The following is an 18,512-nucleotide window of genomic DNA, read 5'->3' as shown; positions in this document are numbered from 1 at the left end:
GCAAGGAAGTCAGGGCCCACCCACTGTGATAGTGGGGCTGATCTAATGGGAACTCACCAAGGCCAGCTGAACTGGGACTGATGGAGCATGTGATCAAACCAGACACTCTGAATGTGGCTGATAAGGAGGGCTGACTGAGAAGACAAGGACAATGGCACTGGGTTTTGATTCTACTGCATGTACTGGCTTTGTGGGAACCTAGTCTGTTTGGATCCTCACCTTCCTAGACCTGGATGGAGGTGGGAGGACCTTGAAATTCCCACAGGGCAGGGAACCCTGACTGCTTTTTGGACTGGAGATGGAGGGGGAGGGGGTATGGAGGAAGGGGAATGAAATGGGAGGAGGGGAAGAGGTTAAAATTTGTAATAATAATAATAATAATAATAATAATAAAACATATGTTATTGTTTCACTTCGTTAAGCCCCAATTTTCTTACAGGTGTAATAATAATGGATAGGAAAAGAGCACCGTAGAATTGTTACAGAATCTGGACCTGGACACATGGCTCAGTGGGTAACGCACCTGCTTCACAAGCACATGAATTTGGATTGTCTGTACCTACATAAAACCTGGTTTGCAGGTGTGTTTCTGTAGGTAAATACAGGAGGAGGGATACAATAGAAAGATGTCTGTTAATAATAAATAACAGTAACAAAACACAGAAGCTACCAACTCCTTAGGAACAACAGAGGTTTTAAACAGGATATGAAACCTCAGAATCATGGTTTTTCCTAGTTTATTCCTTTTTTGTTATTTATGTATCTTCAACAAATCAGTGAGTAGCTTTTGCTATAGATTTTTCATAAGCCAAGTCAAGTACTGATTTTGCATCTTGTGTGCAATTTTAAAACCATGAAGGGTAAGCGCTGCATGGAATCCATCCTCAATGTGGTGATGTGTCACCTGAACTCCAACATTCTGAAGCCGCGTGACATACATGAGTCCATCATCTCTTAGGACATCATACTGACAAGTGATGATATAGGTCAGAGGTAAGTGACTCAAAGTGTTGTCGTTGGCCAACAGAGGGCAAGCCTTCACATCTAGGAACCCTGAGTACTTTTTAGACAGTTCAGAACTACCAGGAGTGGGACTCTTGTAGACGTGACCTTTCTTATATCTCTCAGGGAGTAAGGAACTCCAGTTTACAAATTGGAACAGATGGCTGGATTCCAGAGGTACATGTTGGTTGAGAAGCATGGCTTTCTCCAGGGTTCGATCTGTAGTAAAGTATTCACTCCAGAACCTGGCCATCACTGAGGGGGTTAAAAATGGGAAATACGAGCCTTCTCGATACGATGGTAAATTTATATCAAGAGCCTGAAGAGCAGGATATATTAAGGCCTGAACCTTGAGTTTTGTCTTGACATCTGGATCCTGTATGAGCTGAAAAGGAATTAAAATTACATTGGAATGAATATTTTAATAGGTCTTTTTCATCTGGAAATAATATGTAGAGATGAGATAAATTCAGATAATCAGATACAACAAAAATATCTTACAGAATTTTCCAATTTTCTATATTGTCAGTGTCTACTCCTTAATGCAATTACTGACATATTTTACACAATGCACATGATTCAATTTCAAAAATACTAGTGAAAATGCTATGCCATATTTCTCCAGAAAGTACTTTTATGACTTTGGCAAGTCATATATTATTATACATAATATCCAACCAAAAAACAGGAAAGATGATCAGAAGCAAGTTGAAACAGTTATGAACATAGTTTTGCTCTGACACTGAGAGTCAATCATCTCATCATACTAAAGAGGGGGTGGTGTATGCATGTCCCATCTAGGAGAATGAATGGGGCAAGATTCTTGTATTTAACATCGCAGTTGTAGCCCTGAGTGGGTACCAATACTCATCTCAGTAAAAAAAATGTCTTTTAAGTACTACATGTTACCAAAGAAAAGTCAATGAATTTACGGTTTACTGTGTGAAATATCTTTGTCTTGAAAATGTTTTAGACCTAGAAATGTTGTTCTTCTTTTAAGTCCATGACAGTCTATAGCATATTAAATGATATTTTATATAGATATTAAATAACTATGAGTCAGAAATCTTTACAAATGACAGAAGTTGGAATTTATGAAAGAAGGGTTTATAATGCAAGAAGGAAAACAATTACATGCCTAAAGTGATTAGGGTAAATGGGCAAATCCACAACCATGTACTGCTTTAGTTCCAAAACTTCTTGCCTCTTGATGTGCACCTCATGCTGTACCCAGCTGCCTTTCAGAGCAATGAGGCATATGCAATGTAGAAATCAAACTGTGGGATATATTCTACACTTGTTTTACAGATAAAAGAACAAACCACAAAATTTGTAGCTTCTTTTCTCTGGAAATAAGGAAGGTACTTTAAATGTAGCAGTGTACGGCAACAAAATGTACTCATAGTAGATAACTATCCTAAAAGTTTACGAATAACTCATATCTGAAAATTATCAATCCTCTGTCAAGCAAAAGGTAGCTATAAACCGAAGAATTACATTCATAGTTCTCTTTACTAACATTTCTTCTTTGGAAATTTTCATTATTCCATTAAAAGGGATATGAAATCAGTTCTAGCATCTCTCAATATTACAGTTACCATGTTCTAAGTTTTGGTGAGTAGTGTCATTAACCAACTTTACTAGTACAAGCCAAACTAGGTATAGGATATTACCTAACAGGCTATAATAATCATATTCAACCAAAATCCAAGAAATTGTATTTTGTCATAGTATATATAAAAAAGAAAACACTGACATAAAACACACATAGAAACACTACATAGACAAATCAAATGTGTCCTAACAGCAGTGCAGGCATTTCTCTAGTATTTTAACATGGTAATAAAATAGCATCTTTCCACTGATCTTTCACAGGTCTGAAGCAAATATATTTACATATAGGGTGTCTTAAAATCTCAAACAAACCTGTTGGGTCACAGCTGCAGCCAAGTTCCCACCAGCACTGTCCCCAGCTACACCAACTCTTCGAGGATCTACGCCATATCTTTTAAGAATGTCTTCCTGTAAGAACCAGCGTAAGGCACTGTATACATCTTCAAACTGACGTGGGAAATGATATTTGGGGGCCAAGCCATAGCTGTGCAAAGAATAATTGTTGCAAATGAATGAAATTTAATTTTATATGGCATCTCTCTAAAATAAAGGCCAATTTTCTTTTAATAAACAATTTTTTGCTAGCAATATACCTATGGATATATTTTACACCAAAATCTTGGCCGATTTCTCCATTATACTGATAAAAACTTGAGTAAAACAATTGAATTCTCCTTGAGGTAAAAATAAAGAATGAAAACTGCAGCAGGTAATACATTTCCTAATATTTTTTCCAGCACTTCCTTTTTATTATTGTTATACTTTATTGGAAATTTGTCAGTGACAAACAAATCTTATTAACTTAATGTTTGAACTTTACCTAATATAAAAGCGGTATGTCACTACTATGTTTTATTAATTACTTATTCAATTCATTCCTATCATATTGATTTCTTGTCAATTAATCTCTTAGTATGTGATTTGCCTGTTTCCACCTGGAGCTTGAGGACAAATTGCTTTCAATGATGATTTTGCCATGTCATATGGTAAATTAACCCCTTAAGTGCAGTTTGCCATGTCATCCCCAGAAACATCACATTGTGTAGATAATATGTTTCTCAGTTCACATACAGATAAACTAAACTGAATTAATAGTATATAACATGTACAAAGTGTCAAGGCAAAGTTTCAAACCTTATTTGGATGTGATTCTCTAAGTACTCAGCCTGCTGAAGGAAGCTATGCAGGTCACTGGTACGTGTTATGCACTGGTGTTACTGTGTTCTAATGATTGCTGAACTTTCTCTTTTAATTTTAAGTGTTGATTTTAAGTGTTGTGTTTTGCTTTTGGTTTGTTATCTCTGAGTCTATTCTTGCCAACTTGAGTTCACTTTCTCTTTGCTCACTCTATTAATTTCAGTTAAAATATTCCAGTACTTACACCCCAAAATAAAATGTGACCAAGAGTGTTAGTTTCTTGCTACACAAAACACGTGACTAAACATTAAAGAAGCAAACCACAGTCTTACTCAGTTGACACGACAACAGCATCGAGTCTATCAGCTGTCTTTCTTGCCAGAAGGTCATACATAGAAAGAGCTGAAATTGAGAAAACTGAGTGTCAAGTGAACTGCTGGAACAGCATGTCATCAAAAGCACAGCAGTGCACAGTGCTCCTCACAGACAGTGTACAACAGCTTGTACTCTTGACAGCACTTCTTCGTCAATGTAGAAAATGAATCCTTGGCCATTTTCACATAGACACAGTCAAGGGCTTGCTCTATTAGCTTCACACTGCCTAGTCTAAACCACTGCTATTCATTGAATGTCCATAACTATTTGCATTTAGCAAATGTTAAGTGTTGAAAGTATACATGACTATACCCCTGCTATAAGCTACTGAGCTCTGGCCTTGCTGAGGCTGATATGCACCAGTCCAGGTAATATGAATGCTCGCTGTCCCTTCACCTGGAGAAGATAATCAGATCCTTCTGATGAATGCCCCATTGCCCAATCTTTGCCTAGCCTTTCACAGTTCCTGAGCCCTGACAACCTATGCCCTAGGTCAGCTGGAAGCAGCTACAGAAGAGAACACATCATCCTTTCTTTCATAACAGTTGCTAAATAAGGTTAAGTCAGAATATATTCCCTGACATAGGGAACAAAATGACTATAATGTTAATTTCAATTGATATACAAAAAGTTGGGCTCAGATTTATCAACAGGTAGCTTCATCAATTAAAATGGTTCTGTAATATGATAGAAGACCTAACCTGCTTTATGCAGAACAAAGAGATTTTGTCTGAATTTCAGAATCCCAGGAAGTTGCTGTTCCGTTTTTGGTCATTACTACTTACTCAGAAATCATTAATATAGTAACTAAATGATTGTACCTGTCTTGTTATCATTAGCCATGGTTAAAAGATTGTAATGTAAACCAGTTCCCATCATACAGTCAAAGATTTGACCCAAGATACAACTTCGGGGGAAATGTTAGACCTGAAGTAACCTATAGGTTAGTTGCTGTTTCAAAACCTAAATAACCTTCTCATCATTATCACCCCTGGAATGAAAGATGCAAAACAGGAGTCATGGAAAAACTATGTCCCACTGAGTAAGCTGCTCATCCTTTGGATGATATTCATATTTCTCAATGGCTATGCGGGCTTCTCAGTCCACACTAACCATGTTCTTAAGGCCAAATGAACTTATCCCTTCTTCAGGTCTCAACTCAAATTCCAGAACACCTCATATCCCTCAATCTTAAAATCAAGTTATAAAAATGTTATACTCTACTCATGCTATTATAACACATGTACATTTAAAAATATGTAAGATATATTGGCTATATCTGTTATATGTGATTTATTTACATTCAATAAAGTAAAATTATAATATATAAAATTACATGCAGTAAAATATTATATTACACAATCTAAGCAAGTGAAATATATACTATCAAATAAAAACAATATTTTCAGCTCGGTGATTTTTATAGCTACTATCTTTGTTCTCACTTCCTTCAGATTAATGCTTTATAAAAGACCACAATCACAATCTCCATTTGCTGCTATTTTGCCCATTGTTCAGTTCACCCCCACTTTGGGTCTCACTACAGCATTCTATCAATTCTACAATAATAAAACCGTCTATTCAAAGAAGCTCTTTCTCTTCTTACCTGAGATTGTCTACAGTTCTTAGTAGCAATGAATACCCATTTTAGAAAATAACACATTTCAAACAATTGAAGCATTATTATTTCTTATTATATTATTATAACTAACATATATGGCACATTTTGTGGAACAAACAACAATGTTCAAGGAAAGGGACGTACCTGCACTCTCCAAACACCAGCCACCACCGTGAATATAAAACAGGCCCCTCCTGAGCGTCTCTGACTTCCTTTTGGGCATGTATATGCGAACAGGAACACTGCTGAAAGCTGTGTCTATTACAGTGACATTTTCATCAGAAGTGGCCGGGACTTCTTGAAGACTCAAAAAGAATTGTATTGTGCTCATGTAATGATTGATACCCAGGAGTTCAGCAATAGAAGCCTAAGTGAAGAGGAGAAAAATGATTAAAATTGTATCTGTGTGTGTGTGTGTATGTGTGTGTGTGTGTGTGTATGCAGACTGTTGAGTCCCTTTAGCATTTGCAAAATTGTAGATGATGTTCCCTGAGCCTAAGGTATAGGATAGTGTTGTGGACTTATCAGTTGATGCTGAGCACCCTCATAGGTAATTTGTGTATTTTATGAATGTACTTCTTTTCATCTTTTAAAATTTATGTACATTAGTGTTTTGATCATGAGCATTCATGTTTGTATGAGGGTGCCAGGGACCCTGGAACTGGGTTACAGATAGTTGTGAGCTGTCTTGTGGATGCTGGGAATTGAACCTGGATCCTCTGGAAGAATAGCCAGCGCTCTTAAGTGCTGAGCCATCTCTCCAGCCACTGTTTTTAAATTAATTTTAATTTTGTCATTTATTTCTTTGAATTTTTTTCTGTTGAGTTCTTTTATATTCTATGTATTAACCTTTTATCAAATATATAGCTGGCAAAAGTCTCTCCCTCTAAGGGCTTCCTCTTCATGCAGCTGAGAGTTTTCCTGGCTGCTCAGGAGCTTTTGAGTTTTTTGAAGTTCCATTTTTCAATTGTTGATATTAATTTCTAGGTAACAGGTGTCTCACTCAGAAAGTCCGTTCCCACACCGATGTCATGCAGGATGCCCACACTTCCTTCTAGCACTTTCAGAATTTCAGGTTCACATGGGGTTGTCTGATACATTTGGAGTTGATACTTTTGTGCAGTATGATAGATAATGGTTTCTTCTACACGTTCACATACAGATGTCCTAGTATTATTTATTGAGGATGCTGTCTTTTCTCCAGTATGTGTTTTGGATCTTTATCAAATATTAAATAGCTTTATTAATGTGAATTACTATTAGTATGTACGTCTGTCTGTGCCATTATCATCTAAAACACTTTATGCTTTTTATAATTTTTATCATCAAAATATGGAATACATTCTTTTTATATTTTTTTTTTGATTTTTCAAACAGGTTTTCTCTGTGGCTTTGGAGTCTGTCCTGGAACTAGCTTTTGTAGATAAGGCTGGCCTCGAACTCACAGAGATCCACCTGCCTCTGCCTCCCGAGTGCTGGGATTAAAGGCATGCGCCACCACCGCCCGGCTTTCTTTTTATATTTTTCACATATACAATTTCACATGTTAGTTAGAATATTTTACTTTTAATAAATATACTGTAATGTTTATTTAAAAGGTTTTTTAAACACTGTATTTTGATTATGTTTTGCCTTCCTTCAACTCAAAATCTCCCCAACTCCCTACACATCCAGCTTTATGCTCTCTCTCAAAAGAAAAAACAACACACTAAAATGAACACCAAAACAAACAAGCTAAAAATTAACAAGACAATAAAATGTCAAAAGAAAACATAACCATAATCTTAGCAAAGGCTCAGGAATAAAGTAATATTAAATATTAAATTGTCCCCTATATACTGTAATCTACCAAAACATGCTTGTTAATGGTCCCAGATACATATATGAAAGATTAAAATCTATTTTAAACAATAAAACTTATCCACATTATCTGTATATGATTGTACACTAGGACCATTTTAAGAGTCTTGAATCATTAAATACTGGCTTTGTATTATAGCAAAGTTTACCTTTTTAATTCCAGGTTTTAGAGTTTATTCTCAAATGCCTACATTTTATTTAGGCCCAGTTAAGAAAAGGCTACTTAATAACTAATTTTTCAAAGCAGCAATGAAAGGAATGAGGGAAGAGAGGGGAAAAATCTTAGAAAGAAAAGATAGGAAAGAAAGAAACAACTTAGGGAGAGAAGAGAAGGAAAGGTGCAAAGGACAGAATAAAGGGAGGAAAAGCAAAATAAAAGGGAAGTGAAGGGAGGGGAGAGAATAGATAGCAAATGGTCCCTAGGTTTTAAAACTGTACCTGGAATTTCAGGTATCATTCTAAAAGTTCACACATTTACACTTATGAACATTTTGCTTGAACAACACACCACAAATAGCATCTGCATTATGTAATAACTTTTAAAAAGTGCTAAAATGTGGCAAACATGGGGGACACTCTTCAGTTATTTTTACTAATTCCAGACATATTTTGTTCCATTGAGCCCTCTTTATTAGAGGCTTAATTTTGTTGTTAAAGCACAAATCCATTATTGGGATTCATTTGGGTTCAGTAAGAATCATTTCCTGGTAGGAGATTTCTTCTGTAAGTGACAATGCCAGATATCCTCACTGAGTGCCCCAGAATGCCCCAATAACAAGATCTGTGGGCTATCTCAAGGTTCTAGGTAGACAATCCTTAGGTGCACCTCACAAACAAACCATTGAAAGCACTGATCCAGGACAGCCGTAGGTTCTTCTGGTTTATTCCTGGGAGACTGCTGTATATAATAAGTCAGATGCCCCCAATACATCCCTTTGAACCCAAGTCACCAAAAGTCCCCCCTAGCAGTCACAAAGAAGCACTTGGCTTTTCTTTCAGGAGCCCAGAATTCCTCATATAGACAAATTCCAAATTGTGCTATTGCTGTAACCTTCAGATTACTGTTTCCCTTAAGAAAATCATCATTGACCAAGATTAATGTATTAATATACAAACAGCACAAGCACAATAAAGAAATTCTGAATAACCCTGGGATGAATTATTCCTTCATTCTCTTTAAGTCATAGTTTTATAATAATTAAACTAGTCAGCTAAATATTCTATTAAGTGTAATATTTGGAATACAAATAAGGATCTCTATTCTAATATCTGACAGACAAAACAGACTTCAAACAAAAGTTAAGGAAGAGAGATAAATAAATCTTTAATACTTTATTATGATCAAGGGAACATTCAACCATAAAGACATTACAACTCTAAAAGAAAAAGAAATGTAAGTACAGATATACTCTCAGCAGAAATTTAGAATGGCTCAACAGACATAAGCTAAGAAATCTAATGAATTAAACAGACTTTAAAGATAAAATTACACAGTCATACAAAATTATCTTACAAGAGCCAGTAACATGTCTATATCACAATATCAAATATTTTGAGAAAAAAATAGAAACAATACCATCCCAATAGCCTCAATAATTAAACCTTTTAATAAATCTTACCAAGGAGGGAAAAAACTTCTGTGATTAAAAATTTAAATACTAGAAGAACAAAAATGAAGATAAACATTAGAAAATGTAAACATTATCCATGATCAAAGAATCAGTAGAATTAATGTTGCAAAAAATACTATACTAACAAAAAGAATTCACAGAGTCAATGCAACCCTAATCAAAGGGAAGAGCTGGGGAAAGAGAAACTCAGATCAGAAATATTTACAATTATAAAATTTTAAAAATCCACTGATATTCTTCACAAAAATAGAAAGAGAAGGCTTAAAATCCATATGGAAAGACAAAATATGCCAGTCAGATGGTCATTTTGAACACATTCAGAAAAACCAAAAGGAAGAAAACTATTATTACTAGTAGTACCACTAACAACAACAACAATACTAATGTTGGTGGTGATGTTGTAGGAATTGCTATATTTACTCTGAAACTATACTACAAAGTCAGACTAATAGAAAATGAGACCGTCTCTAAAGCAGACATATAGTTGAATTGAACTTAAAATAAATCTCGGACGTACATTCATGTAACTGTAGCTGTTTATTATTCCACAAAGATGTCGTATGTAAAGGGAAAAATTAGCACAGAAAATAAAAAATGGCTTAAGTTAAGAGAATCAGTAGTTGGTGAATAATATTGAAAGACATTGCATGCAGGAACCTCACTAAACTAAAAAGTTTCTGTAAGGCAAAGGACACTTTCAATAGGACAAAAAAAAAAGGCTACAGAATGAGAAAGGATTTTTACCAGTACCATATCTATTAGAGAGCTAATATCCAAAATATGAAAAGAACTCAAAAAACTAAATATCAAAAAATAATTATTTTTAAAAATGAGGTTCATATCTAAACAGAGAATTCTCAATAGAGGAATCTCATATGGCTAAAAAACAAAGAAGTTTCAGCATCCTAAGCCATCAGAGAAATCAAAATGGCTTTGAGATTCCATCTTACACCTGCCAGAATTGCTATGATCAATAACACAATTGACAACTCACGATGGTGAGGATGTGGACCAAGGGGAATACTCCTCCATTGCTACTGGGAGTGAAAACTTGCACAGCCACTATGGAAATCAATATGGACATTCCTCAGAAAATTGGGACTCAATCTACCTCAAGATTAGTTATATCACTCTTGGGTCTATGTCCAAAGGACCCTCCATCCTACCTCATGGACACTTGCTGAACTATGCTCACAGTGGGCTTACTCATAACAGGCAGAAACTGCAATCAACCTAGAGGCTCCTCAACTGAAGTCTGGACAAGAAAATATGATGCATTTACACATTGGAGTATTAAAAGCAATGACATAATGAAATTTGCAGGCAAATGGATTGAACAAGAAAAAAAATCATCTTGAGCAAGGTAACCCAGTCCCAGAAAGACAGACATAATATGTACTCGCTTATATTCACTTATAAGGGAATATTAGCTGTTAAGTAAATGATAATCATGCTACAATCCACAGAGCCAGAGAGGCTAAGTAACAAGGAGAGCTCTATGGGACATGCATGGCTCTTCCTGGGAAGGTGACCCTACTGAGGGTTCCTAGCAATGGAGAATATGTAGCCTGAATTGGCCATCTTAAAAAGCCAGGGAAGGGAACTAGTGGTGTAACTGGAACACCAACCCAGCCACAAAACCTTTGATTTAATCCTGTCCTGCCTGCAAGATGTACTGGGGCAATGGTGGCTCGGAGCTTGTAGGCACGGTGAACCAATGACTGATCTAACTTGAGGCCCATGCCACAAGAGGAAGCCCATGCAGTATACTGCCTGGAACCATTCTTATTTAAACCACCGCATCTTCCCTATGGAGTTTGCAAACATCATTAATATGATTCATTTATCTTACCAACCTCCCATAATCCTTCCCAGTTAAGTATTCCCTAATTGTTCTCATTTCCTACTTCAGAACACATGTGTTCTCCTCTCTGCCTTCTACTTTACTAATCACCTTTTCTTCCCCTCCTACAATTGTTCCCTCTACCTCTCTGACTTCAATTGTTACTCCAAGTTACACACAAACCTAAACATTCAGAGCTAGGGTCAACAAATCAAAGAGATAATGCCATCTTTGTTTTTTGGGGTTTGGAGTACCTCACTCTGTGAAGTATTTCCCAGTTTGATGCTTGGGGACTGGAAGTATTTTTTGGAGTAGGTGTGGCCTTGTTGAAATAAGTGTATCACCGGAGGGCTTTGAGGTTTCAAAAGTCCAACCCAGTTTCAATTTTTCCATGTATCTGCTGCTTGTGGATTCAGGTATAGAAATCTCAGCTACTTCACCAACAACAAGTCTGCCTTTGTGCTGCCATGCTTCCAGCAAGATAATGGAGTAAACCTCTGAAACCCTATGCAAGCCCCAATTAAATGCTTTCTTCTATAAGAATTGATGTGGTCATGGAGTCTGTTCACTGCAATAAAACACTATTTAAGACAAAAGTTGGTTTCGAGAAGTGGAATGTTTCTATCACAGGCCTGACCACACTGCCTGTTGGCAGAATGTGGACTTTGGATTTGGAAAGCATTTGAACACTTAAGTGGGCCTTAATGGGTCATATTGGTAGGAGCATGGGAGACAGTGGTGCTGAGAGCAATGTAAATAATGATGGCTGGGTGAAGGGTTTCCAGAGGAAAATAATATTAGTAAGTGTCCTATAGACTGTTCTGGTATTCTGGTCAAGAATATGGCTGCTTTCTGCTCTTGTCCTAAAATTCTGCCTGGGGGTAAATTGAAGAGTTTAGACTATGGTCTTGGCAGAACTGTTTTCAAGACAGCCGAGTATTGACTGTGTTGTATGGCTTTTAGTGGTTACTCATGTAGATCTATAATGAAAAGGAGCAGGTTGAGCAAGGAAACAAAGAAAATGTAAATATACATTTCGAGGAGAAAAAGATGACCAGGAAGTGTGAAGGAGTCTAGTTTATCCCCAGGAGATAAGAAGCTTAAAGAAAATCTTGGTACTAAAGGGAATAAAGGAGCGCTGACCTCAGGGAAGATCCTGCCCAGCTGTTTCTAACTTGTGAAAAGGAATTAAAGAAAAGCTCAAGCAGCAAATGGAACCTCACAAAACAGAAAGCTGATGAAAACATATAGGAATGAGGGGAGTAGGTTTCAGCCCCAGAAAGAAGGAAAACTTATCAGCATTGAACAGGTGGTTCCAGATTTAGAGTAAAGGATACATGAAAGAGGTTATGAAATCCCCTTCATGGCTATGGAAAGCTACTGAGGCCAGGTATGTGTCGTGTGTCATTGCAATGGAGACCCAGAGAGGCCATAGTGTAAAGCTACGAGATGTGAAAATGAGGCCTGGAGTTGTGGGAGCCCCCATGATATTGAGGAAGCCAGAGTCATGGGGTACCTGCCAAGAGAGGCTGATAATGGGGTGTGGAATCAGCTCAAGAGGGAGAAATGTGTTGCAGTCAACCAAACAAAAAGGAGCTGGGTATCTGGAGAGCCTTTGCTATCACACATGGAAATGCAGAAATTGTTTGCCCTGCTCCTTTTCATTCTTACTTTGGTCGAATATTTTCTCACTATGCTGTTTTTCCTCCCTTTTTGGTAATATATAGTCTCTGCCATTGTATATTGAAAGATTGTGATCTGTACTTTGAGTGTGATTATATAGTGGGTTGCAGTTAAGAGATTGCCTTGAGTCTCAGAAGAGACTTCGAACTTTGGAGTTTTAAACAGCACTGAGTCTGTTATAGACTACAAGGACATTGAAGTTGGACTGAATGCATTTTTGCGTTACAATATGACTACAAGAAAACATGGCAGGGAGTAGAATGTGATAGTTTTAATAGAAATACCCCACATAGCCTGATAGGGAGTGGCACTATTAGGAGGAGTGGCCTTGTTGGAGGAAGTCTACAACTGGATTTGAATTTTGAGGTTTCAAAAGCTCAAGCCAGCCCCACTTTGTTTATCTTCCTCCTGACTGAATATCTGAATATAGAACTACTCTCAGCTACTTTTCCATTGATATGACTGCCTTTATACCACCATGCTTCCCACCATGACAATAGACTAAACCTCTGAAACTGTAAGCAAGCACCAACTAAATACTTTCTTTAATAAGAGTTGCTGTGGTTTGGTGCCTCTTCACAGCAGTAGAACACTGACTAAGATAACTTCATACATGAAAAGTGCATATACATATGTATATATACATGAAGAGTATAAATACATATGTATATATATAGAATTACTCCACAATACTGACACCTCACAGAAGCTATAGACTATCAAACAAAATGATCAGACATGGTATACCTCCCTTTGCATTATATGTCAAGAAGTTCCAAGAGACTACATGTAGTTTTGTATGTTAAATATTACATATATCTGTGTACATAGCATTAAGATTCCTTAAATATTAAAGTAGAATAAAAACAATTTGACTGCATTCCCAAGACATAGTTGAAAACTGTCAATGAACAGCCAAGTTAACAATACAAGAAATGTACACCTAACATTCAAGTAAAATGACATTTACAATACATAAACAATGCATGTATTCAAAAGGATATAAACAAGGAACTGTAATCACAAATATGATAAGACTATATGGTACACTAACAAAATGGCATTTACTATAAATAAACAGTGCGAGTATATAAGACTATATGGTATACTACATCAGAAATGAATTCTTAAAATATCATAGACTATCAAAAAACAGAATCATAGGAACTCAAGGACTAGACAGAGCGATGTTTTAAGATTATTGCTAACCAGAAGGAAGAAAAGAATAAACACACTGTTACCAGTCCTCGTGCTAGAATTAAAAAAGGAATAAGAAGAAATGCCAAAATAACTTCACTGATAAAATCAGACTAAAACTCAAAATATTACATATCGTGAAAAAGAAAATAAAACAAAAGAGGATTGTAGAAATAGTTCAGAAAGAATGAATGACTAATTAAATGCCCCAATTAAATTAATTAAATGATTTCCATTATAAGAGTTGTTATTGTCGTGTGTCTCTTCACAGCAATAGAATCCTAAGACAGCGCATCACATGTTTGTTACTCAGGCTAAGTGTCATTGACTTATGAATCTTTTGCTCCACAAAATACATTCAATAGGAAGAGGGCTACAGAAGACGTGCATGGTTTTATTTCTATATACTAAAATTCTCTCAGAAAGAACTAGCAGTGACAATCATAAGCAGCAAGCCAGGTAACCACATTCTCCTACAGCAATACACCTTGCTCCAACTGGGAATCATATGTGTTGCTTTTTTATTGTTTTTATTATTTTAATCAGTCAGTCTCATGAACTGTGTCAACAAGCATGTATGCTTATGCCTAAGTGCAAGAGTACTACTCAGACTTCTGTAATTAAACAGAGGACTATTCCATTCTTCCTTCCCTGAAGCTGATACTTTAAGCAGCTTCACCTGACAGTACTGTACAACACACACTCTCCATCCTTGCTCCCTCTTCTTTCTCCTCTGTCAGCTTCTTCCCTGTTGCTGTCTATGCAGGGATTAAACGTGGAGACTGAGCATGCTAAGAAACTTCTCAACCCCTATTTTCTTTCTATTAAATTATTCAGTATTCATAAGGCTGATAAAGTCCAGAACTTACTGTTTGTTCTTACCGAACTTACCAAATTCGTGAATAGCTTTCCTGTTTTTATTTCGAGGATCAGTTTCCAGGGCTCCTCAATATCACCCGGAAGAGGGGTATAAACATAATAAGCTACAAGGACCACAGTGATGAGAAGCAAAATGGTTTTCCCCATGTTTCTCTCTGCTCATTCTACTTCGGCAGTACAGCAAATGAAGGTGTTTTTCAAATTTTTGGAGGTTGAATTTTAACCTGCCATAAAGTGTTATCTAACTTATTAAGTACAAATTCCACTGCACAGCTGCAAAAGCTCTCCAAAATACGTTTTTCTTATTATAATTCCCACATAAAGTATTTTCAAAACAAAATTTCTCTCTCCAAGTTACTTCCAATCTAGGAGCCAGACCCTGTTTCTATGTCAGTCTGTAAAGAAACATAACCATAAGAAAAATGATGCCTTCAGACTCTCTGTTCTGTGTATAAAGGGTATCGAAACAAACAGGAAACCTAGTGTGTGCATCAATTGCAAACTATGAGAAGATTAAGGGAACTTTTGAAGCAATCCAAACTTTGGAAAGGAAGTTCCTTCCTCTTTATTCCCTCTGTGCCTTACTATGTCCCCTGCTGAGAAACTTCAGCAGATTTTTTATTTTTTTATGAGTGTTCAATTTCACTGCTTAGGTAATTCTTTTGTGTTTGTGTTACTTTTTCTATTTTGAGATAATGTTAAATTACATCATTTTCCCTCCCTGTTTACAGCTCAGTTGATTCCAGTCTAGACAATTCACTTGTAAAACCTGTTTCTCTTTATTTTTATATTTGGCTGTCTTGGTAGTTAAAGTGCTACCTTCCAAGCTCCAGTCTAGTATTCTCATCAAAAATCTGATGTCTCTGTCTGCCTGTAAAATTTATAGCTGCCAAAAGCAAACCCACAGAAAAGTCACTTTTTGTTCTAAGCCCTATTTGCTTGGATAGTAAATGACTCATGCATTGAATGATTAAATCATTTTATTGAGTTTGGAGCATATTCCATGCCAAATTTAAACTGTGGACTTTATTTTCTCTAGAAAGTTCATCCCATCACTTCATCTTCCTATCAGCATGGGAGCAGAAGGAAGAATATTGGAGACTACTTCATAAAGAGTGAACAGAGCTACATATTTCTAAAGCTAGTATTTTATGTTAGATCCTCTGCTACATGGGAATTTATCCTACACACTATGAAATCAAAGGAAAGTGGGAACCCTGGTCCAGTTTTGTCTTTTATCATACCACGGCTACTGTGGTATGCATATGCAGTGAGTGTTTTTCCCCACATGAGATAGGGCTGTGGGCTGGACGGCCTTGGAGAAGGGGTCAGTGAAGGGAAACTAAAAAAAGAGCCCGTGAATTTGAAGGAGAGGATGGAGGGTGCATGGGAGGGTTGGGGAGGGAAAGGGATGTGAGAAATGATGTGACTATGTTATAATCTCAAAAAATGAAAATAAAAAGAATTCTGCCTCTGGAACTTCATCTGAATAATTTGAATGAACAGGTGAGTCATCAGAACTGATTTGTGATTTTGAGGACACGAATTATCCTCGTTTTTCATGCCACATGAGTTTTCTCATGGCTATCTGACCACTTGGGTTTTGATCAGTGGTTCAGAAAATTTTTCCTTTTATTCTTTCGCTTCAAGTTGTCACTCTTCTTTCAGTTGACAGGTTTGAAATGTTCAGGAAAGACTAAGCTATAACAAAGTTGTGGTGATTTTTTTGCCTTTTGGACTGGAGTTCTGAACACCAAAATCTATCTGCAGTCTGCCCCTACCAGAAGATACTAGACTCACCTGCAGGCCCTAAAGTCAACACCAAACTGATCAGGAAACTGTCTTCTCCTGGCTAGCTTTTATCATGCTAGGAGGGCCTGCACAGATGTCAAGGGTAGAAAAGGGCCTCAGTGGTTTACACAGCACTGGATGGGGTAGAATGCAACACCAATCTCTCAAGAAAGATGAGCTTCTGGTGTAATAGTAGCTCAAGTTTACGAGTAACTAACCCCTTTCTGGTTAGATTTGAATCTTTGTCCACAGGAGTGGATATCACACACGGTACTCTTAAACCCGGTCAAAAGTCTGTGGCTTTGATAACCAGAGGCCTCAGGGTAGAACACACTGTTTTTCTGAATGGCTATGTTATCAAATTCCCTTCACATATTTATGATCATAACAATAGACTTGGGCCTCTCGACCTTGGTCAGATTAGATTGTTTTTTTTTTTTTCAGTAGACAGCAGCCAGTAGAGAAACCCATGATTATTATAGTATTGAGAAAAAGAAACTCAAAATAAACCTTAAATAGGACATGTTATCACCCACAGCCCACAATGGCTCTGTAAACATCATGAACGAAAAGGCACAAAGAACGATACGTTCACAGCACTGCTCTCTATCCTACACTTCCTAAATATAACCCCAGCAGCACAGACACTGAGGGAAACAATTAATAAGCAGGACCTCCTGAAACGGAAAAGCTTCTGTAAAGCAAAGGACACAGTCAACAAGACAAAATGACAGCCTACGGAATAGTAAAGATCTTCACTAACCCCATATCAGACAGAAGTCTAAACTCCAAAATATACAAAGAACTCAAGAAATTGGACACCAAAAGATCACATAATCCAATAAAAAAATGGAATACAGACCTAAACAGAGAACTCGCAACAGAGGAATCTAAAATGGCTGAAAGACACTTAAGGAAATGTTCAACATCCTTAGTAATTGATCTTAAATATGTATCAATAAAGCTAGATCCATACAAATGTAAATTATTCATATCTATTTTCTATCCCCTTTAAATGTAAATAAACAGTTATAAACAATATTGGGAATATGGGTACATGATGGAGAGAGGGTCCCTTTGTTTGTCCAGGCTGCCTGGCTAGCTTACACCTGAAATAACCAAACAGTATCTGTATTAATTAAAACACTGCTTATCCTATTAGCTTTAGCCTCCTATTGGCTAACACTCACATCTTGATTTAATCCATTTCTATTAATCTGTATATCAACACAAGGTTGTGGCTTACCGGGAAAGATATAGTATGTCTGACCTGGCAGCTCCATGATGGCTCTCCCTCTCTCTTTCTTCCTCCCAGAAACCAGTTCTGTCTTCTCTGCCTACCTAAGTTCTGCCCTATTAGGCCTAGCAGTTTCTTTATTGATTAATCAATGAAAGCAATACATAAACAGAAGGAACTCCTACACCATTTTCCATTTTCTGTTTAAACAAAAAGGGAGGCTTTAACATAGTAAAATTAATACAACAAAACAGTTATCAAGCAATAATTACAGTTATAATATTTATATCTACTTTATCTTTTATCATGACTAAGGAAAACTATAATTATAACTATCTATCTATTCTTTAACTCTATCATCAAAGACTCCAAAAGGATATAATATTACCGAAGTAAACAGGAAGTGCATTGTAAGCAACTTCCAATACTCTAGAAATGACAGAGACGTCTTGCTGCCTGGACAGTTACCCAAAGTTCTTCTGTACCATTGGGGCATCAACCTTCAGCCTATAGGCCCATAGTATCCAGCAGACTTTTCCAAGAAGCAGGAAATTTCAAAGACAGTTCAGTCATCTTCTTCTGTATCCTGCAAGACTCTTTTCATGAATCAAGAACCTCACAGGACCATCTTACCTTTAGGCA

The 18,512-nt window shown here is 36.7% G+C and overlaps 1 protein-coding gene across 1 annotated transcript; it reads right to left on the bottom strand.

Annotated features, from left to right (window-relative positions):
- Nucleotides 1–720: 720 nt before the first annotated feature.
- LOC119826542 (arylacetamide deacetylase-like) lies at nt 721–15,042 on the bottom strand. The gene is made up of 5 exons (XM_038347934.1): nt 14,855–15,042; nt 5,894–6,116; nt 4,086–4,155; nt 2,929–3,100; nt 721–1,387 (listed from the first exon to the last, which is right to left on the bottom strand). Exons 1-5 carry the CDS (start codon nt 14,987–14,989, stop codon nt 791–793), a joined length of 1,197 nt encoding a protein of 398 aa, XP_038203862.1. The 5' UTR covers nt 14,990–15,042; the 3' UTR covers nt 721–790.
- Nucleotides 15,043–18,512: the final 3,470 nt, after the last annotated feature.

Source organism: Arvicola amphibius, chromosome 11, assembly GCF_903992535.2.
Source record: "Arvicola amphibius chromosome 11, mArvAmp1.2, whole genome shotgun sequence".
Classification (NCBI taxonomy): Eukaryota; Metazoa; Chordata; class Mammalia; order Rodentia; family Cricetidae; genus Arvicola; species Arvicola amphibius.
Note: the sequence above shows the minus strand (reverse complement) of the source record. Positions and strands in the feature narration are given on the sequence as shown.